Consider the following 27,265-nt stretch of genomic DNA (forward strand, 5'->3'; position numbering starts at 1 on the left):
CCATTTTGACAGTCACGTGCGGTGGTGTTTTTGGTTTCACTTCCGCCCTCGGTGACTTCCTGCTAGCCTGCTAATGCTAACGCTAACCTCTTTGAGGCATGTTCATTTCTTTTTGCCCGAAACGGTTTTCGCACCGAAGAAATCACAAATTATAGGAATTTGTTATTGACTCCAGAAAACGTATCACCCGCGCGTTAAATCTGCATGACCTCAACGAATACCCGTTGTCCATTACATGTCACTAAAGCCAGAGGCAACGAAGAAGCTAGGAATTAGCTATTCAGTTTGGAATTAACTTCCCATTCACATCCATCACTTTACACTGTTTATTATTTAAACCAGCGGGACCCATGAAGGTAGGCTACGGATTTCAGATCACTGAACTTTATTGTATTTACTTCTAGTGTCTGGTACTGTACCAAACTAAATGGGCAGTAAATGTGCCCCACGAGCAATATTATCTTATCACATATATGATATATGAAGACGTTTCTTCTGTGATGAGAACAACACTTTAAAGTTTTCACTTAAGATATTGGCTCATAATTTGACCTTCTGAAATTTCTTATTTTGCAGTGTTTCATTTTTCTTTTTTTTATAACCTGTTACTTGTTAAGTACAGTAGTGTCCTGAAATTGAATTGCTCGGTACTAACAATAGAACCTTGATGAAAGTGATCAGAGGTGTGTGTGTGTGTTGACCGTATGCTATTTTCCCAGGTGTCCTATCGACCTCACACTGTGCCCGTCCTGATCTGGACCCTGGCCGCAGCCCTAGTCCTGTGTGGCGTCGGGGTAATCGCCACGGAAAACACTAAGAGCTGCAAACTGTTCTCTGAGTCAGATTCAGAACGGAAGGTCCTCAGCCGCCTTGAGCCACTCACCAAAAAGAAGTAAGAAAAAGCTACGCTTTCAGAGCCAAGTAGATATTGGGCAACTGAAATGAAGTTGGATGCCTTGTCACTGTGTCGTCGACGAAGCAGAGAACTTGAATTCAACATATTTAATAGGCTTGGGCGATTGTGCGAAATTCCAATCGATACACAACTTTATCGGGGGCGCACGCTTGCGTACGGTGGGGTTCTTGCATGCATAGAACGTAATGTAAAGTGGCAAATGCGGTCTCCCCGTTCCAGAAGTGCAGGGTTTATTATTTACAAGAAAAGTATTGATATAATATATATGTCTTTACACAAAATAATCCAGTTTTTACTAAATTAAGTCCCACACAGTGGGACACAGCGCACAGTTCTTTGGGGACAGTACCTAAACTCAGTTGTGTTTAAAAATAAATAAATAAAAAATAAAAATTTCATACATGTAGGAAAGATACAAAAATAAATAGGGGTACACATGGGGTCCATGTGGCTTTTCTCTTTTTTGCCCCTCAAAGTTTCTGTACGGGCCTGTACAAGGGAAGTGAGATCCGGCGTAGTTTCTCAACAGCGCTGAGCAGAGAGGGAGAGATCCTCCGCCCCCTCCTCTCCCTCTCCCTTTCTCTCTCTCTCTCTCTGCTCGAGTTTCAGAACAGGGTCAACTGCACGTACACAGTTTCAATGATCTGATTTTTCCTGGTTGGGGGAAAAAAAAAAAATGTGTCATCGATGTCAATCACAATTGATGGAGTCGATCACAGATAGACGATTTAACTGGAAATCGGCCCAAGCCTAGTATTTAATGTGAAGCAGTACATTAGAGCTGTACACAGCACAGGTGCCATGCCATTGTTCTGACGGCCCATTATTCCGAAACCCCATTAGTTCGAAAAATATCCCATTGGACATGGACGACACCCTAACCATCTCTAATATTATACCTAAACCTAACCATCTCTAACATTATACCGAAACTTAACCATCTCTAACATTATACCTAAACCTAACCATCTCTAACATTATACCTAAACTTAACCATCTCTAACCTGACATTTTTTGGACTATTGTGGTGTCAGAACTATGGGCAGTCCCCCAACACAGAGCTGACTAGTTTTGCCTTAATCAGCTTTCTTTGGATTATGCTTGGTTTAAGCTTTTTAGTTCTATGCCATTTTGTTGTTGTTGTTGCTGTTGTGCTTCTGAAATGACTCTTTTTAACCATTGTACAATTTGAGTCTCAGCACTCCACATTGAAAAGCCTTTTTGATGTGTTCTGTCCCGATCCATTGGTGTTATGTCCTCATTGAGATTTATTGTCATGTTGACAGCTTCACTGTTGAGACAAAGATTGGTGAGGAGAGCTACACATATGTTTTCCAGCTCTGTGGAGATGCAGGGGGCATTCAAGGAGCTGGGATCATTCAGATTGAAGGCAAAGAGAAAGCAAATAAAAAAACGATAATTGGCATGTATAATGCAACCCAGGCTATTGGTGGAAGTAAGTATTTGTAAAATAATAATTTATATTGTCTTGTCTCTGCTATGATGTTGTGTTTTCCTTTCTTGTAAGAGTTGACCATAACCAAAGTCTGCAATGATGTGATTAGGCTTTAAGACTTTTCTAGTTCAATTGTTACATTGCTTTTGTTAATCCCATTTTGAAGATCGAGCAAGCGCTTTCTTTGGTCTTGTCGGTGTCCTTAGGCCTCTCTACTGCCCCCTGCAGGTGACTGGGTGATGCTGATCTACAGAAATGGTGAGAAATATGATGGTCACTGCTCCAAGGAGAGGAGGAAAGCCATCGTGATGATCTCCTGCAACAGTAAGGTTGAAATGGTGAGAACAAAATCTCAAAATATGCTGTGTTGTCAAAGCATTGCCACCGGATATGTAACCTTGAGTTTGTTTGTCTCTTGTCTGTCTGTCCCTCTGCATCTCCTCCGTAGGGCCAACTTGAGGTGGTTTTAGAAGACAGGGACCGGCTGCAGGAGTGTTTTTATCTGTTTGAGCTGGACTCCAGTGCGGTGTGCCCGGTTGTGAAACCGCAGCTCAGCACTGGCTCCATAGTACTTATTATGTGAGCAAAGACAAAATTATTTCCCATTCAGATGTATTGACCAACCAAAACTAATGGCTATCCCTTTGGTCTTTCAGTGGATTCTGTCTCCTGGCTGTTTACCTCATTGGAGGATTCCTCTACCAGCGCTTAATTGTCGGAGCCAAAGGGATGGAGCAATTCCCCAACTACGCTTTCTGGGTGGAGGTCGGCAATCTAGCGGCGGTACGGGCTTGTTCATTTGAAGAATGGATTCATTAAATATAAAGGCAACATGTATTCTCATTTTTAATGTATTTCTTATTTAATTTTACTCTCTCCTTCTGTCCACCACAGGATGGGTGTGACTTTGTGTGCCGATCACGGAATCGAGAAGAACGTCCGGACAACAGGGGCGTGGCCACCGAATCCATGGAGGAGGATCAAGAAGAGAGAGACGACCACTTACTACCAATGTGACCAACTTATTTCAGAATGTGGAGAATGGTCCTGTTTGTAACGTTGTTTGCTATTTCAGAGGTTAGATAGTGTTGCTGTAAGACACTGATAGACAGTCAGCTTTGGGTCAGGAACTGTTGACAACTACCTATACTTGAGCCTAAACACAACCTTTATCCTATTTTTAGTCATTGAAGAGGGTCTGCAACTTCAGGGCAGAGAGAGCAGTGACTTATATTTTTATGCTCAAGCACTTCTTACAGCTTTTAATTTAACCATTCATTGCAGTATGGTAAATATGTAAACTGTGACTTTTTTCAAGTCACATTCTGGCACAAAAATGAGTCTTTGGGCATCACTCAGAGGTGAAATTTGCCAGGTTGATTTCCTTAATTTCCTTGATTGTTTATGTTTGTTGATTGCTTTTGTTCTTTTTTGTCGTTTTTTTTCTGCCAATAAGGTGACGGCTACTTTTGTGCACTGAAAATAATTATTTGGGTATTTGAGCGCCTGTGTTCTCTGCTTTCCAATTAAAATACTATTAACTTCAATTACAGCTTTATGACACAAGTACAATTCACTGTTGGAGGCATACTAGTAAAAGATACAGTATGTGTTCCTTTACCAGACACCTCACTTTAAGGATTATACGTTTTATTTTGTAGAGATGTGAATCTCTCTGGAGAACGGGGTTCTAGGGAGAAAAAAGCCAGATGAATTAGCTATGAACTTAAAGGACACTTTTTCCTTTAGTGTCGGCAAAGGGTTCTAACGTTGCTCATTAACTGCTTTGGAAACTGAAATGCAACCCTTATTCTTCACCACTGACAGACACAGACTTTGTGGTGTCTTCTGGTATTAAGGTTTTGTGGTTTTAAGTTGCTACACGGTCAAACGGGGGAGGATTATACGTATGTCTGCAGTGCATAATTGAGGATTGCCGATGTGTATAATTCGGTCTCTGAAACTATCACTAGTATGGGGTTGTATTTTCATGAAAATGCACAAACATACAGTATTATCCGTGTCTACCATAGCAAAGACATAACAATAAATATGATTATGTGAAACACTGATACTTTTTGGTCTACCCAGATGTTGATATTCAAATGAGCACTGGATGTAACATGCTGGCTGTTATTTTCAACAAAATGCAAGCTACCTTTTTGTTACGTTGCTTTACTTACAATGTGGAGTGAGGCATACAGCACGCTGAAGTGATCGTCATAATATTTGTGATATGAATGCGGATTTGTGAATTTCTAGGAGGAAAGCAGACTTTTTGGACTTGAAAACGGAACAGGGCAAGTTGGTGGTTTGTTATGAAATAACTTTTTAAAAGTTCTGTGTAAACTATTCCCTTTCTTTGTTTTGGTTGTTTCCTCTTTGCGTCTATGTTGTGTTAGTGTGTGTAAACACCCTCACAACAGGAAAATAAGGATTTGTTCTTTTCTGGCTTTGGCATTAAAAAAAAAGAAAAGAAAATGTGATGTGTGATTCATTTAGTGTGTCCTAGCACGGGGGCAGAGGAGGCGCTTGGGGAGCTGTCCAGAATCTGGCATTTAAAAAAACAAATAAGAAAAACGTGGGTGGACTCCAGTTCCTAACCCTTCATCAATCCAAATGTATGAATGAATAATCACGTTAATACGGCCAAAATATGTCCAACCCGGCTAAAAGCATCTGGAACACAAAAATGATATAAGCTACGAACGAGCCGGTAGGTTCCAAACATCTCGGTAGTAGAATCAACAGTAGTAGTAGGTGTAGTAGGCCTAATAGTAACATAAGAAGTACTGTACTTTATTATTATTATTATTATTATTATTATTACTACACTGAATCAGATTAATCCAGTATACAGTAGTATTAGTATTATTAGAATTAGTATGTCATTACAAATGTATATAATAACAATAATTATAATAATAAACTATATTATTATTATTATTATTATCATAATTATTATTATTATTGACTGAATCAGATCGTTCCATTATAAAGTAGTATTAGTATTAGTATATCATTACAAATGTACAAATTACAAACAAAAATATTTATAATAATCATTAACTATTATTACAGTATACAGCAATATTAGTATTTTTAGTATTAGTATGTCATTACAAATGTATATAATAACAACAATAATCATAATAATAATGAACTATATATATATATTTTTTTTTTACTGAATCCGATCGTTCCAGTATACAGTAGTATTAGTATTGCATTACAAATGTATATAATAACAACAATAATAATTACCTATATTATTATTGTTATTATTATTATTATTATTATTATTATTATTATTATTATTATTATTAATGACTCCATCAGATCGTTCCAGTATACCGTAGTATTAATATTAGTATGTCATTACAAATGTACAAAAAGATGATAATAATTAACTATATTATAATTAGCTCTCTCTCTCTCTCTCATACATTTTTATTTTTATTTTTTATTATTGTTTTTATTATTGTTTTTATTATTATTATTATTATTATTATTATTATTATTATTATTATTTGACCAAATCAGATCGATCCGATGTACGGTAGTACGTATTAGTATTCGTATGTCATTACAAATGTATATGATCATAACAAAAAAAAATTATATATATATATGTATATAATTATTATTGTTTATTGTTTATTGTTTATTGTTTATTGTTTATTGTTATTGTTATTGTTATTGTTATTGTTATTGTTATTGTTATCGTTCGATCAAATCAGATCGCACTGTCGTGGCAAATGTGGCGGCGTCGTTTCACCGGAAGCAGAAGCGGAGTGGGCGGGATTTCAGCCGAGGGAGCGACGGCACCGACGCTGTTCGTGTTCTCGGCACCGGACTCAGGATCGTACCAACTCCGCTGGCACCGGCGAGACCCGAGGACGAACGTAAGGCGGCTCCGTCTGCCCCCTCCGCGCTCTTGACGAGGCGTTCGCGGCTGCTCGGACGTCGAAGCGCGCTCGCTACGGTAGTTGTTTGCGACCCGCGGCTGGAACGACGCCGACGGCTGCACACTGTTGCGCTTCTGCGTTCGCCCCGGTTGTAACATGTGGCCCCAATACGCTCCGCCGCGCGATGCAGTGCTTTTGTCCGGGGGGGTTCGAGAGGACCCGTGTGTGGTACTGACGGCGTCGTCGTTTCTACTCTGCCAGCCGCCTTGTATCGTTAGCCGTGACCGGCTAGCTTCTCACTTTTATTGTGTCCCTCCCTCCATGTTGCCCCCTTCCCTCGCATCCATCCATCATGTTGACAGCCAGTCCACCGCCTGCTACTGCTAGTGGTACTGCTAACGGAGTAGTACTGCTAATGGAACCATCACAGTGCCGTTCACTAGCCGCGACCACAGTGTGTCAACCCCCGCAAGAGCTGTATTATTACAAGTTAACCCTCGGGCATATACGCACTGCTATTTACCAGCTAGTCTGCCATGTTGAACAGGTTCGAGTCTGTGCAATTACTTAATATGCGGCCATTGTACTACGCCGTTTCCATGTGTTGCATGGGTCTTTGAGTCATATTGCTCTTTCACGACCCAGTATTACTCTCCGCAGAAAGCATGGATGCAGGTGAAGATCAAAACACAAGTTCCACCAATGGAAATGCACAGACAGGTGGAAGCTCCCGCCCACCCCAGATAGCGCACATGTCTCTGTATGAGAGACAGGCTGTGCAGGTGAGTTAGGCGTGTGTGATCGTCAGAGCACATACCGACGTGCGTTGAAGGCTCGCTGACAGTAATGCCCGATCGTTCTGTATTTGTGTATATCCAGGCCCTGCAAGCCTTGCAAAGGCAACCAAATGCGGCTCAGTACTTCCAGCAGCTAATGCTGCAGCAGCAGATCAACAGTGCCCAACTCCACAACTTGGCCGCCGTGCAACAGGTAACTCCATTTTGTACAAAAGAAGCATATTTATAATTTAAAAAAATATATACTTTCTGTACAGAAGCAGCACAGATTCATCTTGTTTTCTCTCTCTCTCTCTTTTTTTTTTTTTTTTTTCTCTCACACTAGGCCACACTTGCAGCTAGTCGTCAGTCCAACTCTCCCAATAACAGCGTTTCCCAAGCCACCACAACTGTACGTCAAAGTTTACGTAATCATATCAAATTGCAAAAATTTAAATAAAAATCAAAGTTAACTACAAATAGCAATTTTGATTAAGATGTAAAGACAATTTGTTCCCCTCAGGTCAATCTAAGCACCACCTCTGGAGGCGGCACTGTGACCAATGCCCGCCCCCTTGGCCCCGCCACTTCTGCAACAACAGCTCTTAACCAATCTGTGTTGTTGGGAGGGAACTCCGCAGGACAGGGACAGATGTATCTTCGGGTAGGTTAAAATGATCATTTCTCATCGACTACCACGCATTCATAAAGGGATTAGTTTTGTTTGTAAAACACGGTTACCTGACACTTTGTTTATGTCTCTTATTTTTCTCTCAATAACGCACTTAGGTCAACCGTTCTCTAAGGGCCCCCCTTGCCTCCCAGCTCATATTCATGCCTGGTGGTACTGCCACAGCAGCTGTGGCAACAGTGGCACAGCAGCAACAGCAGCAACAGCAGCAAGAGATCACTCCTGCCAACGCTCAATCAGACAATGACCAGGTTTGAGGAAGACTTTTTAATCTTGAATATGAGGCCCAATGTACTTTTTACATGCAGATAAATTTACTTTTCACCTTTATGCAGTTTGACTATTAAATGTGTAATTCTTTATTCCTTCAGGTTCAGAACCTGGCCCTCCACTGTGCCTCTGCTCCTAGAGCGACTGCTGTCAAGTCTGAGTTTCCCGACAGAAAAGATGCTGCTAATTTCTCCCTAGGTCAACAGCAGCCTCCTCAGCAGCAGCTTTTCCCCCAGACAGCGCAGCAGCAGCAAGTACAACCGCAACAGCAACAACAAATGGCCAAACAGATCGCCAGCTACCCCCAGCAGCCCACTGCCACAAGCATGACTGTAAAGACTGGAAACCAGGCCAATATGACTGTTACCCCTGCTGTCTCTGTCGCTCCTTCTTCTTCCTCCTCTTCTGTCTTACCTCTGTCCCAGCTTCTCCTCTCCCCCTCTGGGCTCTGCCAGGCCAGAGCAGTTACCACAGTGACCCCTGCTGCCACTGTGACACATATCCTGGTGCCCACTTCCAACGTTCCTACCTCCACTCAGGGCTACCCAATCGGTTCAGTGGCCCCCAAAGCCAATGTCAACACCCAGACGCTGGTGGTGCAACCCTTGCAGCAGGCCAACGCCACCACGGACAAAGGCCCTGTCCCAATCCAGCCCAAAACAGCTCAGGGACATCGCATACCTGTCCAGCTGCCCCCTCGACACCCACCGCCCATTCTCCCTGCCCCGCCCAGCAACAGCCAGGTCGCCTCTCTGAGCCACCACCCGCCCCACATCCCTGTCCAGCTGGTGGGAGCCAGACAGGGCTCAACGGGAAGCACACAGCCATTGGCCTTGGCCCAGAACCGAGGAAACACAACCCAGGAAAATACAAGCAGTGGGAATGTCAACACTGCCTTAAACTGCAGTGCTGTGATGATGGTAAGATAACCTTTTTCAATAAAATAGAAAGACTCCCACACAATGTCATCCTATTTACAAGAGACTTTGTTTAACCTTGGTTAAAGGTTGGTTTTAACCCGAAGGAAGTCTGTGGACTGAAACATTCTTTCTTTATAAAGAAGGAATTTAAGAAGACAGAGTGCAGGAGTCTTCTTGTCTATAGCCATTGCACACGTGCTAAGCACCTGTCTGTACGGTATCATTAGGTGTGCAAGGTAAACCTTTTTTAAACAGAGGCCTTTGGTTAAGAACAAGAAGTGCATTGATTTGGGGAAATAATTAGAAAATAGAAGGAGCTATAGGATGTCCTGGTTACTTTTCCTAATTCCATTAGACAAGTCCTGCTGTCGGTTCCCTGAAACGGAAGTCTGATTCGGATTCAACCAATGAGGTGACGGCAGAACCGCCAGACTGTGCATCGATGAGAGATTTGGCTCCTCCCTTGTCTCCAGCCCCCCAAAAGGACTCTGGTACGCCAGTCGTCATCTCTGAATCATGAAGATAAATACGGGAAAATGATGTGGGTGTCAAATTTGGCCGCTAATAAGAGTTTTATCTTTATCTCATGTCTTTGTGTTTGACCAGCTCCATCAGCCGCTGCCTTCTCAATGCCGCCAACATTGTCCTTACCACTGCCTTTGTCGAGAGTCGGCCTCGGAGATAAGGACCGAGCCCCGCTGCCACAGGCGGTGGTCAAACCTCAAGTTCTCACCCACCTCATTGAGGGCTTCGTAATCCAGGAGGGAGCTGAACCTTTCCCTGTACGTATCTCCTACTACGTAAAGAGCCGCCTCTCTTTAGAAGGGTCTGAATATTCTCGCCTTTGGCTTTTGTCATTTGTGCGGAAATAAAAAACACTTATAATGACAGGTTGCCGGACTCCTAAAGGACAGAGATTTTGCCATGGTTGGTCGCTCAGAGAATGGACCACCACGTAAGGTTTTTTAAATTGTATTTATTTTTTTTTTTTTCAATTTGTCATCTTTCAACAAAATACATTGCATTGAATTTTGGGTATTGATTTCTGTTTTTTCTTTTCTAGTGTTGAAATGTGAGTACTGTGAGAGACTTGCTCCAGCCAGCCGGTTCAGAGGATCCAAGAGATTCTGTTCCAAGACCTGTGCTAAGAGGTACAGCTCCTCATTTTTCACCCGCATTTTCAGCATCATTTTAACCTCATTTTTGGCACGCTTGCACACTTTGTCGTACATTTTAATTATGATACTGAAGGACAGCATCACTTGTCTTGTGTGCCATGAAACATACTCTTGCACCGTTATGTGCACATTTGTGAGTTTTCCTCAGATTAAAGGCATCGCCAATATGTGTTTGGGAAAACCCGGCGTAATGACTCTGCCCCCGAACCACCAGGTACAATGTCAGCTGCAGTCAACACTTTCGGACAAGCCGAGTGCGATCCGGGGCGAGGCCGCCACCGCCTCCTGAACCCACCGAGGGCGTGTCCAGACGGAGGGGCCCTCCTCGCAGGAGCAGTTCGGAGATCGCCTGTAGTAAAATTTCCGGCAGACATTTGCCTGTGAAGGTAAGATCTATGCGGGGCCGAGGAAACACCGGCGCGGGCAATAAGTTTCATTTCGGCTGCGTTCAAACGTTCCCTCTCTGGCCACAGTGTCGGTCCGAGTCCAGTCGCTCAGAGGACCCTTCCAGCGACGGGGAAGAGGAAGACGAAGAGGATGACTCTCCTTCCCTTTCCCCGAGCTCCTCCCTCTCCTGTCCAATACCCGCCCACAGCGGTCCTCAGTCTGACAGCTCCGCCCCCTGTAGCCTCCCACTGGAGGGGGCCAACTTCCTCCCCGGGAGCCCTGCGCACTGGAGCGTGGAGGAGGTCTGCAGGTTTATCTCCTCACTTCAAGGTTTGTAATGCCTGATTAGATATCAATTTCGTTAGGTTTTCGAGCTGGAAACACATTTCCTATTCTGACTTTAAACCTATATACTCTATATAAGTAGATCCATGAATGAAACTGACTACCTACATTAAGAAAGATAAGAGTTTTAAATCAGAGTGATCACGTACTAAAAATAGAATGTCTTAGCTAAACAGAGGGTGAGAAAATCACCTGGATATATTGTAGAGTGCCTGAATTAGGTTACGTTTCGGGTCATATTTCCACTGGTTAAACAGTGCTATATTTACTGTTGATGTCTGTAAACATTGAAGTCGGCCACGGGAAGTGAAGTTTCACCTTACTGCTGTGACCTTCAAATTGAGATCTGCCGTGAAGAATACTTGTCTGACAGTTTTTCACAGTAGATTCTTCAGGCCGTCGTGTGGAGCTCCGAAATGAATGTGTTGGGATCCTTTATTGGGACCCCTGTAGTGGTCCATTCATTCTCATAAGTTAAAGGGTGTCAGTAGAGAACCCCAATTTCTTCATCCACTTTCCTTTGCTTCGTAGCAATGATGGATAAAGGTGCTTTTTTATTTAATTACATTTTTATTTTTTGCTGGCTTGACAGATGAGCCCTCGAGATAGATAGGCCATCATTAACCTTATTTCTGTGTTTGTCAGTTATAGTGGCCCAAAATTAAAGCAGCACTGCATCATTTTTCCATTTCCCACGATCGAGTCATTTGTCAGTTTCCACCGTCAGGTCATCTTGTCGTATCTGCTCATGCACGCTCAATCGCGGCAGTGGGCCATTTTATTATAATTATTGTTATTTAAAAATGTCAAAGGCTTTAGGCATTATATCTCACTGGTTTGCGTCCACTGAATTGGTTTTAGTTAAAGTTTTATATGGACATAATTGACCTCTAGGTGAATTTTCTAAAGAAAAAAAAAAACCAAAACGGTTTGATTTAATGTGTTTGTGTGTTTATTCTCTTTTTGTCCCTTGCTGACTGTTTCCTGTGCCTCTTGCCGTGAGCAGGCTGCGAGGAGCTGGCCGCACAGTTCCTCTCCCAGGAGATCGACGGCCAGGCTCTTCTGCTGCTCAGAGAGGATCATCTCATATCCACCATGAACATCAAGCTGGGCCCCGCTCTCAAGATCTGTGCGTCCATTAACAGCCTGCGAGACTGAGAGGGATGTGAAGTGGGGGACTTTGACTTTTTTTTATTTTTTTATTGGATGGCCTTTCACTGGAGTGGCGGAGCCAGTACGAGGATTTCCAGACGCGTGGGGAAGTTTGTTTTTTCTTTGTTGTCTTTTGTAGTGTGGGGGGAAGGATAAGAATAAGGAATCCCATGTTTTACTTTGCATTTTGGGACATTGAATGTGCACAAGAAAATGTGTCTTATTTGTACTGTTAAGCGTGAGTGGTAGGCGCTCAGATCTACTAGTCCTTCATGTAACTGTCAGTCGAGAGAAACGGGGAGTGGTTTGTCAGTAGAATGAACAATCTCACACACCCCCCACACTCGATGGTGCTAGGACCATTAATCTCTTGCATTAAAAAAGAAACGTTGCCTTTTTTACTGTTCAAGTGGTGCTTAAATGAAGTGTCAGGAGTGGGTGCCAGCATCTGCAAAGATCCATCCTATTTACCTTTGAGTAGAAATAGTTTGGAAAACGTTCAAAATGGCCCCTGACCGCATAGAGAAATGGACAAAAAGCCTGCTTTATAGTTTCTTATTTTACCACTTATTAAAAAAAGAAAAACTTTTGTATCTCTTTCGTTTTGTACTATCAAACATTTTCGAGGGCAGTTTTTACATATGATGTAGTGAGTTTTACAAGCTTTAATTGACTTTACTACCTGAAGATAGATGTTTCTCGCGGTCTGCTCTCTCTCGGGGGCAGAACAGAAGTGCTCTGTCTACCTGTATGCAGTACTACCAATAAACGCCTGTTACTTTTAACTTGCTTCAAAATGTCTCTCTCACCACTCATTTGCAAATCAAACCATCACTCCTTGCCCTGTGACATCTCCTTTATTCACATTAGATATTGTGCAAACCGCTTGCGTGTATTTCCTTGTCATACCGTCCATCATTACCTGAGTTAGAAGACTGTCGATTATCACAGTGAAACAAGTGTAACAATGCCGTCAGGAACATTTGATCACAAGTCAAAATGTCACCTTTGCGTGTTTCGTCCCTAATTGAACTAAAATAGGAATAAATTCATCTTTTAAACATACATATATATATTACATATTTTGCTGTACATTAGCTACAGGTTGTAAACAAGTTTTACATAGAAATATTTACCACTTACACATGTCCATTTCATCTACAAGCTGTGTTCTGGTGACGTTTCCTGTACAACACGAGTCCAAGACTCACTACAGGAGTACCCTGTCATTCACGCTCGCATATGCTGTCATGTTTCCACCTTTACAAAGAGGGAAAAAATATATATACTACAGAAAGAAAACAGACCCCTAAGCATTAATGAAAGTTGTAAAAATATATATATATATTTGGTTTTCCAGTAAGACTTGGCCTTGTACTCAGGGATTCCTGTTTCCCAAAGACAACCTCTACTCTATGGAACATGCTTTCGATGTCAGCAATGAGGGCCATGCTCGCCTCAAAGCTGTTCTGGAGGCAGCGGTTCTGCGTACCCCTCTTTCCAACCACAGCTTCCAAGAAATGTCTCGACGACGCTGCTCTGCCAACCGCCGGTTGTTAGGCACTCTACCTTCTGGACTTTTGAATGGGAGTGGTTAGACGATTAACGTCCACCTTTCAGCTCCGCTGAGCTTTCCATGATTTCCATGAACCCTTTATCCTCAACTTCGTAATTCCTCTCAGGGAAGGCGTGATCATATTGTTCAGTTAAGAGGTCACTGAGTGTTGCTACAGAAATGCGGTTGATGTGAGCACAAGCCAGACCGCGCCCTCGCATGCACAATCACTATGAAGCAGGCCGTTGACCACCTGTCCTAAGACTGTCAGGACAACATACCGTCCATTACTTTGACTGTTCAGAGTCCTCCATGGCTCGATGGGCTTGTGTGCATTTACTCCTGTCAGGAGTCCTACGTCCACCTCTATTTGATAGAGCCGGACTTATTTCAGGTATGGCCACCTCTCCAAGTCCCTTTGCACCGGTATGTGATGCTTTGAAACAGGAATTTCTGGCTGGTATCCATCTTAGGGAGTCGAGTGAAGGTGTTGTCGTCCATGCCTGAAATCTTTATCTTCTTGGCTTTAGCATTCAGTTGCCGCATCAGTGCAAAAGGTTGCAGAGCTGCCTGGATCAAAAAATAAATAAAAATAATAAAAAAATCATACGTCTAATTGCTTCTGCTTGAATTTGAGAGCTTCACCTGCACTGGAAGGGTACACTGCTTACTGCTGGTCCCAGTATGCCCCTGGTTCTTATTTAGTGAAACTAAAAGCACTGCGTACTTTTCCGATCTTACTCATTTAGACCGGAGCAGCTCCACCTTTGCTGCGTGCCGCATTTTTGTTCATACGTTAACAAGAAGAGGCTGCATGGTTTCCAGCGTAGCAGCTGCCTTCCCTTTGAGTGAGCTTTCCTCGCTGGAGCTGCCGCTCTTGTGCTGCCTGCCGTCATCCACTGCTGCTGCTATTGTGACAAAGCTGCTTCTCTTCCGAGTGAATTCCAAACCAGACGTTAACGTTCACTTTTCCTTTGGGTGTCCTTTTTGGGAACAGCTTTCTGTATGTTTACAGTAAGACCCGACCATCAAAGACCGTGGAAGATGTCGGTCACGTGGAAGGAAATGAACGGCCCCTGCCGTAGGAGGATGGTCACAAACGGCGAGGAAGGTGGAGGTCGGTCGCGAAAAGCGCGTAGTCATGAAAGGCCGTCGTCTCTTTTATTTTTATTTTTTATTTCTTTCCAGCTCGGGGCCTTCATCCGCAAATGCTGATGCGACCTTGCAAGTCTTTTCCGAAGTTTTCCTTTAAAAGCCTTCTTGCTTCTCTGCAGCCCCTTCCGAGGCTCCAAGAACATGCAGCGCCGCACCAGGTCTTGAGGTTGACCGGTTGAGTTTGCCGTGACGGTTGGTAAACTGTTCCAAAAAAAGAACAACAATCTGACACTGCTGTTTTGAGGTTTTTTTTCCTTCAGTGGCCTGCTCAAAGCTTCTAAGGAAGCTTAAGTACCGAAGCGGGTCACCAGTGAAAGTAGGAATGTCTCGAGGAAAGCCTTTGCTCTACTATCGGCATCTCAGTTACATCATTTTGTCTCCGCGCGACTGTGGACAGGTCTGGTTCATGAGCACGAGGCCTTTGGGGTTAATCTGTGCTTAACTGCGGGTTCAGCACGGACGCTGCCTTGACGCTTGAGTCGATGATGAGATTTTGATTTATTTTTTATTTTTTTAATCATCCTCTTCTGATCCCTCCTCGTGCTCACCGCTATATGTCGTTCGCCGTGCCACGCGTTGATGTGCGAGTTGTGAGGGGATGCAGGGGTTGATGAGGGGATTCCAAATCATCCATAGCTTCAATCGTGGCTCCAGCAGCAGCCAAGTCCAGTTTCAAAATAATTTCTTCCTTTTGGAATTGTTCAATTTAGCTTCTTTTTTTCCAAAGCACCTTTTTGGGCTAAGGCAACAGAGCGTGCCAGTGGATCGGCGCGCTCAGCTCAGCTCAGCTCCCTCAGCTCAGCTCCCTTATTCCAGCCGATGAGCTTTGACTTCTCCTGCTACCGCCGCCTGACGGAGCGGGTACATCACCCTTTTCCAGTCTTCTTTCAACATCAGCCTCCACGGACGTTTCGAAGGGGGTGAGCCTCAACCAGTTCTCAATTTCGTCCGGAGATTTCTTGCACCGAGAGGAGGTTAGGCTCGTACCGGTTTAAGTGGCCGTGAGAAGCTTGATCCCGAGACCATGTCCTGCACTAGATTGTCGGCTCCAATAAACTGTTACAGTTTGAGTGAGAGAGCTGCAATATTTTTGATCAGTTTCATTATCCCACATAAATGGCATCATTCGATTATTTACTCTCGTGAACTGCCCCAGTTTCACTGGTGTGCTCTTTTGAGAGCCTTCATTTTCTCTTCTGTATTGTCGGAGCCTTGTCTGCTTTCCTTTTCAGTAGTTTGAGCGGCTTGCTTTCTCAGCCTTCTAAAAATATATATATATTTTTTAACTTTTTTCATGTTTCATCACGGCCGCTGTTATAACGGTACTCCTGAGACGTCAGCTTTACTGTTGCATTGCTTCAGATATCCGTTTTAGCGATACAACAATCCGATCATCTATTCTCAGCGCATTCGAGGCAATAGGTCTCTGACCCTCTTCTAATCCTCTTCTGGGGCACGAATGATCACCTAACTTGTTTCCATGATTCCATTCCATCCACAAGTCATCCGACATTTTATTCTTCGCTTTGCATTTATCAAAAATGCCCACGTCGGCACTAGACTATTAATTGATGTAGTGGCTTTTCACTACAGCTGGACAGAAAGCTTCCAAAGATGGCTCCTCATAATGGGCTGCGGCGCAATATGGTTATGAATGTACGGTGGGTCAGTGGGTCATTGTTCGGTTTTACTCACAAGTTTGCCATGATGGTTGGTAGTGGCGGTTACTGTGAGTGGAGTAGTTTTATGGATACAGGGTTTATCTACAAAGACGCTTGGTGCTACGCTCTTGCTTGGTAGCATGATGAAAATGCTTGATGGTCGTGCAGGGAGTGATTCCGCCAGCTCCTTGCCTATGACAAGAACTAAGAGGGTGAGCTCTAACTAATTACCTGGTGAGTGACCAGGTATTCCACAATATCCCAGTAGGGGGTGTTATAATACAAAAGGGGCATAACTGGGTTCAACATAAATTCTATAGGTTACTACAAATTAGGGGTTTATACAAATAATAATTATATTCAAAATCAATTCCTATGGCCCTGACATAGTCCGTCGGGGCGTTTGTCCCTCAGCAAGTGCATTGTTCCGCATTGGCACAGCCCCAGGATCAGAAAACCGTGTAATTATTGGACTGCCCGTAACCGGCCTCCTCCAGGTACCGCTCGATGTTCATGGGCTCCGGGACCTTGAGGACCTTGTCGCTGGCGCTCTTATTCCCGGACTGGAGCCTTCGACTGACCTCAGCCAGCGTGGCTCGCTCCTGCTCCTTCCACTGGCAGCAGCTTTTAATGATGGAGTACCTGAGAGAGAGAGAGAGAGAGAGAGAGAGAGAGAGAGAGAGAGAGAGAGAGAGAGAGAGAGAGAGAGAGAGAGAGAGAGAGAGAGAGAGAGAGAGAGCGAGTGAGAGAGAGTGGGAGAGAGTGATAGAGAGAGAGAGAGGCATGAAGCAGTTTACTTACTCTTTCATAAATCAATAAAGTAATTTGTAAAATTGATCCCAGGGTTAAAACCCAACTCTATATTTCGGCAAAACCTGTTTCTTAAATGTCATAGTCTATATATATTTTGCTTTCTAGGTTGAGCCTCCGGGTACTTAACATTTGATTGTGTATTATTACGAATGTAAAGTGGGAACCTACAGTGTGTGAGAGCAATGAGAAGGCTTTTTCAAAGTCTTTCCTCGCTGGTGAAATTGTAGAAGCTCATTGTCTGCGAGTTCAGCAAACGGGGCCTCACCTGCGAAAAGAGAGGATGTTGACTTTATGGTCACGGTTGTCTCCGGAATAAATAAATGCTTTGAGGTGTTTAATGTTTTAAGGAACTTTGAACTAGAAAATCTGGTTACTCGAGGAAAAGTGAAGAAAGCGATAAATCCAACTTACCAAGTGTCGCCATTTCATATAACAAAATGCCAAATGACCACCTAGAGAGAGAGAGAGAGAGGTTTAGTGAGGAAGGAGGTACAGTTTTCATACAGTTTTGGGCTCCAATAACCATTTTTGTTTGACGTTTGCTCGATGACGAATGAAAGCAAAACTTTCTCCCACGACAAAAAAAAACAAAAACAATACTCCACAGCACGTTCTGACATTGACGCTCACACATCGCTGCTCTGACTCGCGGGTTTCTTGACCAGCAGCTCGGGGGCTTGCCACTTCTTCATGCCGGGCTCCTCCCCCTGAGGCGCTCCCTGGTTCTTCCGGGTGAAGACGCCTTCCATGCCCCAGAGCTTGGCTGTGAACTCGCCGCTGACCAGCACGCTGCGAGCCCGGACGTTGCCGTGAAGAAGATCCTTGCCGTGGAGGAACTCCTGGTGAGGCGACCGGACGGCTCACAGTTAATCCACAATCAGCAGGATTCAAAACAGTATTCTCCGAAAGATCTGCGTCGAGGCTACGTGTTCAGCAAATCATACGGAAACAAGGAAGGGCTGTCCTGTCTCACGGGGTTGAATGGAGCGGTAACGGCTTGCATTTCGACCTACGTCATCTTACACGCCACGGATTTGAAATTCCAACACGTGGCCTGAACCAGTGGGAGGATTCCCGTCACACAGACGGATTCGTACCAGTGCCGAAGCCACCTGACCGGCCATGGTGAAGATTCGTCTCTCGGTCATCTCAGACGGAGGATCGACGTGTTCCTGCCGGGTGTCAAAACAACACTAAAGCTACAGCAATAAGCGGCACTTAATTATTAGCTAAAACGGGGGCCGTCTGGCAGAGCGCTCACACTTACCGCCTGCCGACATCTCCACAGGAAGCCGAGCAGGTCTCTGTTCTCCAGCTCTTCCACCACCGTGACCAGGGGGGCACGCAGAGAGACCACCCCCAGGAGCTCTGGGAGGAAGGGATGAGGACCCAGCTGGGCCAGGAAGGACGCAAAGCCCAGGAAGCTGTGTCTCTCGCTAGCGTCAGCAGAGTCTTGAGGAGGAGGAGGAGGTGGAGGAGGAGCATTGCATATTAGGAAACCGTTTAATGTGAATTTGCATCGGCTTCAATTATATGAAATTATACATTTCTGAAAATGAACATTTTTTGTTATAATATTAAATAATATATATGTGACCCACCACAGCAAAACCCACATTGTTGCACATTTCTATAATCGCCAGGGGCAGCCAAATAACCTTTCTAGAAGGAAAATTTGATTTTTCCAGTCTGTGTTCCTTTGTGGGGTTTTTTTTTTTATCTCTCAACATGTGTTCAAAGCCAAATTTGATATATAAATAGTAGATAAATGTTAAACCATGGAGTTAAATATTCTGGGGAAGCACAGTTCGCTTACCGAGACGCTGAACAGCGCGAACGCCGATCGATCGTTTCCTTTAATGCGACCGTCCAGACGAAGGTCATTCCTCCATATTCCATGTGATGTGAAGTCACAATGTGATAGGGTTCAACCTTGAAATCCTACGTGTTTTATACACACACCTGGATTCATTGTTGTGTAAGCGGCGTAACATGCGAATGAGGAAAGCTGACGTCGCTTCCGTAAACAAGACGCGGAGCCCTTGTTTGAGGGCGATCGTCTCAGAAACACAGCTTGCCGCGCCCTCGTCAGGAACAGGAAAAATATTTGCTTGATTTGCACAAGTGACACCTTGTTTTGAAGCTCTGATTCTCCACTTTCGAAATGACGTGGAAAAAAATAAATAAAGTGAAACAGCACCACAAGTACCTAAAATCTGTGGTGGGTCACTTATAAAATCGAATGTAAATATATCAGTCCCCAACCCAGTGGACATAATGAAGCGACCCCATGTTTGGACGCGACCCAAAGGTTTACAGTGCCTTGACAACACATTCAGAAACCATCTTTCTTACTGAACCATCCAAAACGGTCATAACACACTTTCTTCACGTTTACTATTACCACCCTTGAGCTGGAAGTTAAGGAGTTCTCACCGTTGAGCACCCGCAGCACCACGTTCCTGTTATCCATGCGGGCCCTGTACAGGGAGACAGCCGAGTCGGAGCGCAGGGAGAAGGCGGCGGGGAGGGCGGTCACCAGGTTGAAGGACTCGGGCAGCCGCTGGCGGGGCAGCTCCCGGGGCTGCGACATGGGATTGAACGCCGGCTTGAAGGCCTGCTGCGCCGTGCTGTGCGGGAGCGAGACGGCGAGGCTTTTGGAGGAATAGGTGTGCGGCGGGTTGAAGGTGGAGTAGGAGTTGGTCATGTCCAGGGAGATGCTCTCATGCTCCAGAACATTGATGCCTGGCGGAGCTGTGAAGAGAGGGTGGGGGTTGGGGGGGGTGAGAGAGTGATACATAACGATGTCACGGGCGGTGTTACTTTCATGGAAACCCCACTCATCATAATGTATATATAACATACGGAACATTGTTGATACGCTGTGTATAGTTAGTAACATGTAATACAGCACAGGATCTGATGTTAAATCCCTTGTGCTGATCAGAATCGACATCAGAATCTGTTCAAATGACTAAGTACACTTGGTCATTTTCAGGATTGGTGCATTGCTGTACAGACAATAAACAACAGACAGAAAATAAAACAAAATAGCCAAATAAAAAACAAAAATAGCCAAATATACAAAAATATATAAAAAGTGATTATACTACCCACAGGATAAGTTCAGTTAAAAGGCAATAGCTGGGGCTATGTGGCAGTATGGCTGTGGGTATAAAATACAAATATAGATGGATATACAGTAGATAAGGGGCTACACACAGAAGCCAAGCCTAACCAAACAACTTCACACACGTCACTATGCATGGGGAGGGTGCCTCCGGCAGGGCCATCATAAATCTCCATAAACCAGCTCCAAATGGCTTTATGACTCCCTCTTTCACCAATGTTTCCCTCAACTAGGGCCACTACGCCTCCAGAAGGATCAACAGTCACATCCCAGTGATCCCACGCCCATCGCCCTCGGCCTCCCACTATTCCATGTATACAGGCACAGAGTAACTCCCGCCAGCTACCCTCGATCCCCAATTACATATAATTCAGAATTATAATTTCCAATTCTCTACACAAGTTGTCCCCTCCATGCTTCCATCACGCCTGTGACGTATGCGGCGGGGTTGGATCTTTACCGTCGATGCCATGCAGCACCCGTCTGGAGCGCTGCGAGGGCTGGAGTCGAATGCGCTCCACCTTCTCCGGACAGAACCGCAGCAGGAGGATGAAGACCAGGGTGACCAGGAAGCCGGCCAGCAGCAGGATGGGTACGATGATCACCTCCTGCTCGTACACACGGATCTCTACAGAGGGAGGGAGACACGAACCTTTATGAGGACGCAGGGAGTCCCACTAATCCTCGGAGTCGGGGTCCCTGCCGAACGTGTGCCGTCCAATGCGAGGTAACAATGAAGTTGGATGTGCAGCGTTTTTCACATACCACAGATGGTATCCCCTGGCTTGCAGCGTGAATCCGCACCCGACAACGAAGACATCCTGTCCAATGTCAAAAACAACAAAAAAAAATTAAACAGATGAAGTCATGCGTTGCTTGAGTCAACATCGCCCATTGTCCAGTCACATCTAATCCCGGGCTCTGAAAAATGATTCTGCAGCTGCGCTGACACGCGACAAAATTAAAGACGTTAATATCTCTGCACACACGATTAAGCCTGGCAGACTTTTATTTTTTAATGTTCACAGACTCAAAACGTTTTATCACAACCCCCTGGTAAACCCGCACGAACGACGATTTAAGGATTGAGTGCGGATTGTGTAATGGATGCTGGTGGAGAGAACATGGTGTAGTAACATGATTCTTATTCCCAATCAGAACGAGGAGGTGTCTGCGAACACAGACACCCAAGTTGTAAACGACACCTGGAACTCCACTCTTTTTTTTTTTTTTTTTTATCTTCCTCTCTACCAGGAAACAGCGGCCGCAATAAAACCCATGACCTCGATACTTGTATTTCCTTTATCTAACTTCAGCGCATATCAGGAAGCGCATCAAGGCTTTAGTTTGTTTATAATGATGTATACGGATATGCATTACAGTGGAACGCCATGTTAAATCAAGCCGTTTTTTGCTCAAAAAACGACAAACCATCGCAACCCGCTTAACGAAGAACCAGATCTATAAACCGTGAGCGGAGCTACACCGATATTGTATCTCTAATAAGTAAACAAACAATTTCCACGACATAAGAAACGTTAAAAGACTAAGGAAATTTCGGAGGGAGAGATTTGGCGAACCCAATTAAAATCCCCTGCGAACCACCTGCGGGTACCCGATCCGGAGTTTGAAACACAGGGGCGTGAGGTAGAGAGTCGAGATTTCCCGCTCGGCGTCGCCCTGCATCGCTTCCAGCACGGACCGGCGACTAAAACCACCCTGTGGCCGTCTTGCTTTTGTAAAAACAACATGATACGGCAAACAACACACCTCAGCGTAGGGCCACGAGCTTTCCTCCGCAACTCTGTCTCTATGTTCTGGCAGAACTGGATCGTGTGCTGGTTTTTCCCCCCTTAAACATCAGTCGGAGTCAAAAATAGAACAGCAGTGACACTGAGTGTGGCCCTCACAAGTGGAAGCTCTTATCACATAATTACGCTCCTGCGTCAGACCTCAGATCTCCCTAACCCGTCTCGCCGCATTTTTCCCCCCCCCGGACGCTGAGGCAAAGCCAGCCGAGTGCTGCCATGTCCATCCAAAGGGCAAGCAAATATGCACATACGTCAACACAACAAAAACTGAATAAACAAAACACACTCATCGTTTCCACACACACACACACACACACACACACACACACACACACACACACACACACACACACACACACACACCTGTGTGTGTATGTAAAACAAAAAGAGAGCAGATAAGCAGAAATGCACAGCAAAAGTTGTTGTATCCACTGCCACCACGCAGCACCCAGCCCCACAGCTGAAATAATACTCCTATTTAACCAAAGCAAACACATCACTAACCAGGCATCTGGAAAAGAAACGAAACGGCATTAAAATACACTCAAATCCTTACCTCACGGTCCCTCTAATCCTGATCCTATATATCAAGATGGTTTGATCCGGTCACTCTGCCGGTTGCTCGTCAGCGTCTCACTTCCTTGAATATTCTTTCATACATGGTCGGCACTGCCATTCACCAGCTCATTGTCTTCCTTCTCTCGGGTGATTTGTCAGGCTCCGGGGATCGTCGCGTTGCTGTTTGTATAGGTTACACCTTCAGCTCAATCTTAACTCCACCCTCTTTACCGACTCGTCCCACTTTCCTTCTTCCTCCCTCTTGCTCTCAGTCTTCATTAGAGTTGTGACCCACGACATCAACCAAGTTTCAGGGATATGTCGGTTTACAATCTTTACTTATTTTTCCCTCTATGTCTTGTTTCTCTACCTTGTCCTGTGGTGTTGTGTCATCTCTTGCCATTGTGTCTGCGGCATTCTTTTCCGAGCCTTTTCTTCTGTCTCAGAAAACCGGTCCTGCCACATTTCCATGTCATTTTCTCTCTTCCATCCTTTGTAATGCATATCTGACATTTTTTGCACGCGCCCCCACCCCGCCCCACCATCAAACTTATCAAAAGGCTTTGATGCAGGAACCTGTACGGCAAGTTTCGTCATCCCAGGAGAACTTAACAAATTGTATACAAGCCGTATTTCCAGAGCTTTTCAAAAAGTCAAAACATTGAGGCCAACTTGGAGGTTTACCACATTTATTTATGTAGGTGAGACCGAACATTTTACATTGTTCCATAATTTGCGGTGGAAAATCTGAGCTTGAGCTGTACAGAATCCTTATACAGAGTCTGTGGACATACTAGCAGATCACTATATTGGAAGGTATCACTTGTTTACCAAATGACATTAGGATTTTGGAGAATGTTTTCAAGGCCTAACCCTATAAAGAAATCTCTTGGGTTAAGGACTGTTAACAGCACGCTCCCGTCACCGGCAGTTGTATGATTTAAGTTGGTCCGGCCTGGCTGAATCCCATTGTGCGCGCTACTAGGATGTAGAAAAAATGTTTTTAGATGTGTGATCCTCGGGTTTCAGAAGGATTTTGGTGTATCCTTGCCATTAGGTCACAGTTTGGCAGCTGGGTGACTTGGCTGGGGTCCAACCCACTTCTCTCCTGAAACACAAAACACTACCAGTTCAATCTGGGTATGGTGTTCTGGATATATCTGATATCCACCGATCAGCCACAACATTAAAACCACCTCTAATAACCACTAATATTGTGTAGCTCCCCCGCGTGCTGCCAAAACAGTTCTGACCCGTCGAGGCGCGGACTCTACAAGACCTCTGAAGGTGTCCTGTGGAATCTGGCACCAAGACGTTAGCAGCGGATCCTTTAAGTCCTGTAAGTCGCGAGGGGGGGGGCCCCCATGGATCGGGCTTGTTGTTCCAGCACATCCCACAGATGCTCCATCGGATCGGACCCTTACCCCGCCCGTCCACATGATGTAGAAGAAAACGTGATTCATCAGACCAGGCCACCTTCTTCCATTGCTCCATGGTCCAGTTCTGATGCTCACCTGCCCATTGTAGGTGGACACTCTGACCGGTCCGCGGCGACGCAGCCCCATACGCAGCAAGCTGTGATGCACTGTGTGTTCTGACACCTTTCTATCATAGCGGAATGAACTTTTTCAGAAATTTGTGCGATAGTAGCTCTTCTGCGGGATCGGACCAGACCGACTAGCCTTTGCTCCCCAGGCGCATCAATGAGCCTTGGGCGCCCATGTTCACCGGTTGTCCCTCCTTGGACGATTTTCGGTAGGTACTAACCCGCTGCATACCGGGAGCACCCCACAAGACCTGCCGTTTTGGAGATGCTCTGACCCAGTCGTCTGGCCATCACAATTTGGTCCTTGTCAAAGTGGTTCAGATCCTTACGCTCGCCCATTTTTCCTGCTTCCAAAACATCAACTTCCAGAACTAACTGTTCACTTGCTGCCTAATATATCCCACCCCTTGACAGGTGCCAATGCTGAACGAGATAATCCACGTTATTCACTTCACCTGTCAGTGGTTTTAATGGTGTGGCTGATCAGTGTATCTGTATACTGGATATATCGTTTAAAAACAGACTAAACTATTTTGAATTCAAATAGATTACTCCATGTTATTCGAAAAGATCACAGATAATTATAAAGTCAGACAACAATTGGAAACCATGAATTCAAAATACGATGTGTTCTTTGAATAGTAAAGTAGAAAAGGATAGAGTGCCTACCCATGCAATGTGCCATTAGCTCAAATCTGTCAGAACCGAAAAAGATCTCTTCCTTTCCATTGACGTGGCACACAACTAGGGGAAAGCCAAATGCCTGGGGGAAAAAAAAAAGGTTACAGAAGAATATTGATGCAATTTGTCATATAAACCAAGACACATTGGAGTGAGATGAGTAAATAACACTACAGGGCAAAGACAGGGGTGTGACTGACCCTGTGGTTCAGTGCTTCCTGGGTTGAGATTCTCAGTTTGTCTTTGATTTCCTTGGAGGTAGAGAACTTGAGCAGCTCCTCAATCTCACTGGCGGAGAGTCCTGCCTTCATGGCTGCCTGGACAACAATCGTTCAACACAACCTGTCCGACCCACTCCATCAAATGGCAATATCCCGCTTAAGCCTAGACTTGTGTGCCGGGCGACTTACACTTTCAACGGCTCACCTCTGAAATTGATTCGGGCTTGGTAATGTCTTTGTCCTGGCTCCAGATTCTTCTCCAGAGCTCTCTGGACACGAGCTCCACCTTCTTGTCGCCTGACTTCTCCCACTCTTGCAGGGCTGTCACAAATCTCATCGCCGATAAGGAGCCTGGGATGAAGGAAGAATACAAAAATGATGGGGTATATGTAGTTCTTTTTCGGACGCTGAATGCAAGTTTTCTTCTGACTTCAACGATGAAATGCTACCTTTCTCAAACATGGCCTCGAAAGGGTTTGCTGGGGCCTGGAGAGGAACCTCAAAGTACTGGGCCAAGCGCTCCAAATCTTTGGACATGTAGAGGAATTTGTTTGGGACCAAACCAGGGGGCTTATTTCCTAGGGAAAAAAATGATATTACATAGATGTCAGAATATGATGCTAAAGTGGTAATCCGTAACCTCATCTGTCGGGTGGATTATATTACAAATCCCTGAATTCCAATCAAAACTATTCATCCGTATCGACCGTGTACTGACCACAACTTTCAAATTCACCGCTGCTCCCGTTCAGTTCTTGCGCACGCCCGAACTTTGAATCGTTACCGGTAAAGGCGGACCCCGCCACTAACGATGCAAACCGCATAGAGAGGATCGCATACACAACGCAGATGCAAAAATGCAAAAATGCCACCAAAAAAAAAGTAGCAAGTATGATTTTTTTTTTTTTTTTAACAAAAGAATCTTCCGGATAACCACTTTGAGTAAAAGAAAAACCAAAAAAAAACAACACGTTAATCTAACTTACCGGACCCTTGCATGACGCCTCCCAAAAACGCAGGACGCAGTTTCAGCTCAATGTTCCACACGTTTCTATAGCGGCACATAACCTGCAGAGGCGAATAATAAAAACCCTACATTTAACTCCACCCGTCGGGTGTCATTACTCCAAATGTGTCGGGAAACGAGTACGAACCTCAAAGCCCAGCCAGGAATAGGGAGAAACCACATCGTAGAAGAGCTCGACCACTTTCCTGGAGGTCATCTTTGGGGGTGCACGGTAACTTCTGGACGGTGGCGAGAACGACAGCGAACCCGTTTAATGGCCGGAAGAAACGTCGCCAGCTGGGCACGAGTGTCTTGTGCCGTTCCCCGATCCGCAGTGTGCCAAAGTTCACCCGAGTTGACCCGTGTCTGTCTGTCTGTCTGTCTGTCTGTCTGTCTGCCAGTTTACGTCGCGTTCACTTCGTTTCGTTTGCGCAACAAAATATGCAACTGGACGTTTCGTTGAAATAGACGTGCGCGTCTATTATTACATAGTAATAATAACAAATGTGTATTACATAAGTATAAATATGGAGATCATTTGGGTAGTTACTGACACGTTTTGCCTTCACTTCCAGTTAACAACTGTGTTTAGAATTTTTTTTTTTTTTTCAAGCAGCTTCAAAGTAAAATCTCCATATTTCTTCTTCTTCTTCTTCTTCTTCTTCTCGCTTTACGGCGCATGGCGATCTTTGACTATGAAGGTGCATACCGCCACCTACTGTACCGGAGCATGCGGAAATTATATTTACACTACATGATGAGGCGGAGAAGTAGTCAACACCGACACTAACAGCCTAGATAGATACGTCAACGCGGCATTGATAGAATCAGCTGGATCCTGTCCTATAACCTTGTATCGTTCAAATATCCAATGACATCTTTACCCGTTCTCCAGTTGTCCGCAGTACTCCCTCTGGGCTCCGTCCTCCCAAGTGTCTCCCCAACCCTTCTGCTGACACCAGGGACGGTGTCTCGTTGAGTCCCGTGCGACCAAACCTTTGACCCTGTCCAACTGACTTCTTCCCTCCTGTTTCCCCTCCTCACACCCTGTGCAGATATGGATTTCTGAACTTTGTGGTTAATGTTGGCCCCTTATTGCATGGCATGGTGCGGGAAACAACCACCTCCT

The 27,265-nt window shown here is 44.8% G+C and overlaps 4 protein-coding genes across 4 annotated transcripts; 2 read left to right on the forward strand and 2 right to left on the reverse strand.

Annotated features, from left to right (window-relative positions):
* The first annotated feature begins 75 nt into the window (after positions 1–75).
* m6pr (mannose-6-phosphate receptor (cation dependent)) lies at positions 76–4,835 on the forward strand. Its single transcript, XM_080005672.1, has 7 exons — positions 76–356; positions 720–892; positions 2,203–2,372; positions 2,601–2,710; positions 2,821–2,951; positions 3,029–3,155; positions 3,267–4,835. Exons 1-7 carry the CDS (start codon positions 351–353, stop codon positions 3,387–3,389), a joined length of 840 nt encoding a protein of 279 aa, XP_079861798.1. The 5' UTR covers positions 76–350; the 3' UTR covers positions 3,390–4,835.
* Positions 4,836–6,181: 1,346 nt separating this feature from the next.
* On the forward strand, positions 6,182–12,766 carry phc1 (polyhomeotic homolog 1). Its single transcript, XM_080005656.1, has 14 exons — positions 6,182–6,277; positions 6,941–7,062; positions 7,160–7,270; positions 7,403–7,468; positions 7,580–7,720; positions 7,846–7,998; positions 8,119–8,937; positions 9,293–9,428; positions 9,544–9,719; positions 9,829–9,892; positions 10,001–10,088; positions 10,330–10,501; positions 10,589–10,832; positions 11,854–12,766. The coding sequence occupies exons 2-14, from the start codon at positions 6,946–6,948 to the stop codon at positions 12,003–12,005; spliced, it is 2,439 nt and encodes an 812-aa protein (XP_079861782.1). The 5' UTR covers positions 6,182–6,277; positions 6,941–6,945; the 3' UTR covers positions 12,006–12,766.
* Positions 12,767–16,819: 4,053 nt separating this feature from the next.
* Positions 16,820–21,133, reverse strand: styk1b (serine/threonine/tyrosine kinase 1b; the record flags this gene model as incomplete). Its single annotated transcript, XM_080005669.1, has 9 exons — positions 16,820–17,012; positions 17,352–17,448; positions 17,595–17,635; positions 17,814–18,022; positions 18,281–18,355; positions 18,451–18,635; positions 19,620–19,937; positions 20,774–20,941; positions 21,079–21,133. 9 exons carry the CDS (start codon positions 21,131–21,133, stop codon positions 16,820–16,822), a joined length of 1,341 nt encoding a protein of 446 aa, XP_079861795.1.
* A 2,227-nt stretch (positions 21,134–23,360) lies between these two features.
* On the reverse strand, positions 23,361–26,781 carry LOC307234093 (glutathione S-transferase kappa 1-like). The gene is made up of 7 exons (XM_080005681.1): positions 26,285–26,781; positions 26,117–26,198; positions 25,580–25,708; positions 25,336–25,481; positions 25,110–25,226; positions 24,898–24,991; positions 23,361–23,790 (listed from the first exon to the last, which is right to left on the reverse strand). Exons 1-7 carry the CDS (start codon positions 26,351–26,353, stop codon positions 23,741–23,743), a joined length of 687 nt encoding a protein of 228 aa, XP_079861807.1. The 5' UTR covers positions 26,354–26,781; the 3' UTR covers positions 23,361–23,740.
* Positions 26,782–27,265: the final 484 nt, after the last annotated feature.

The sequence above is a fragment of the Zeus faber genome (assembly GCF_960531495.2).
Source record: "Zeus faber genome assembly, chromosome: 8".
Lineage (NCBI taxonomy): Eukaryota > Metazoa > Chordata > Actinopteri > Zeiformes > Zeidae > Zeus > Zeus faber.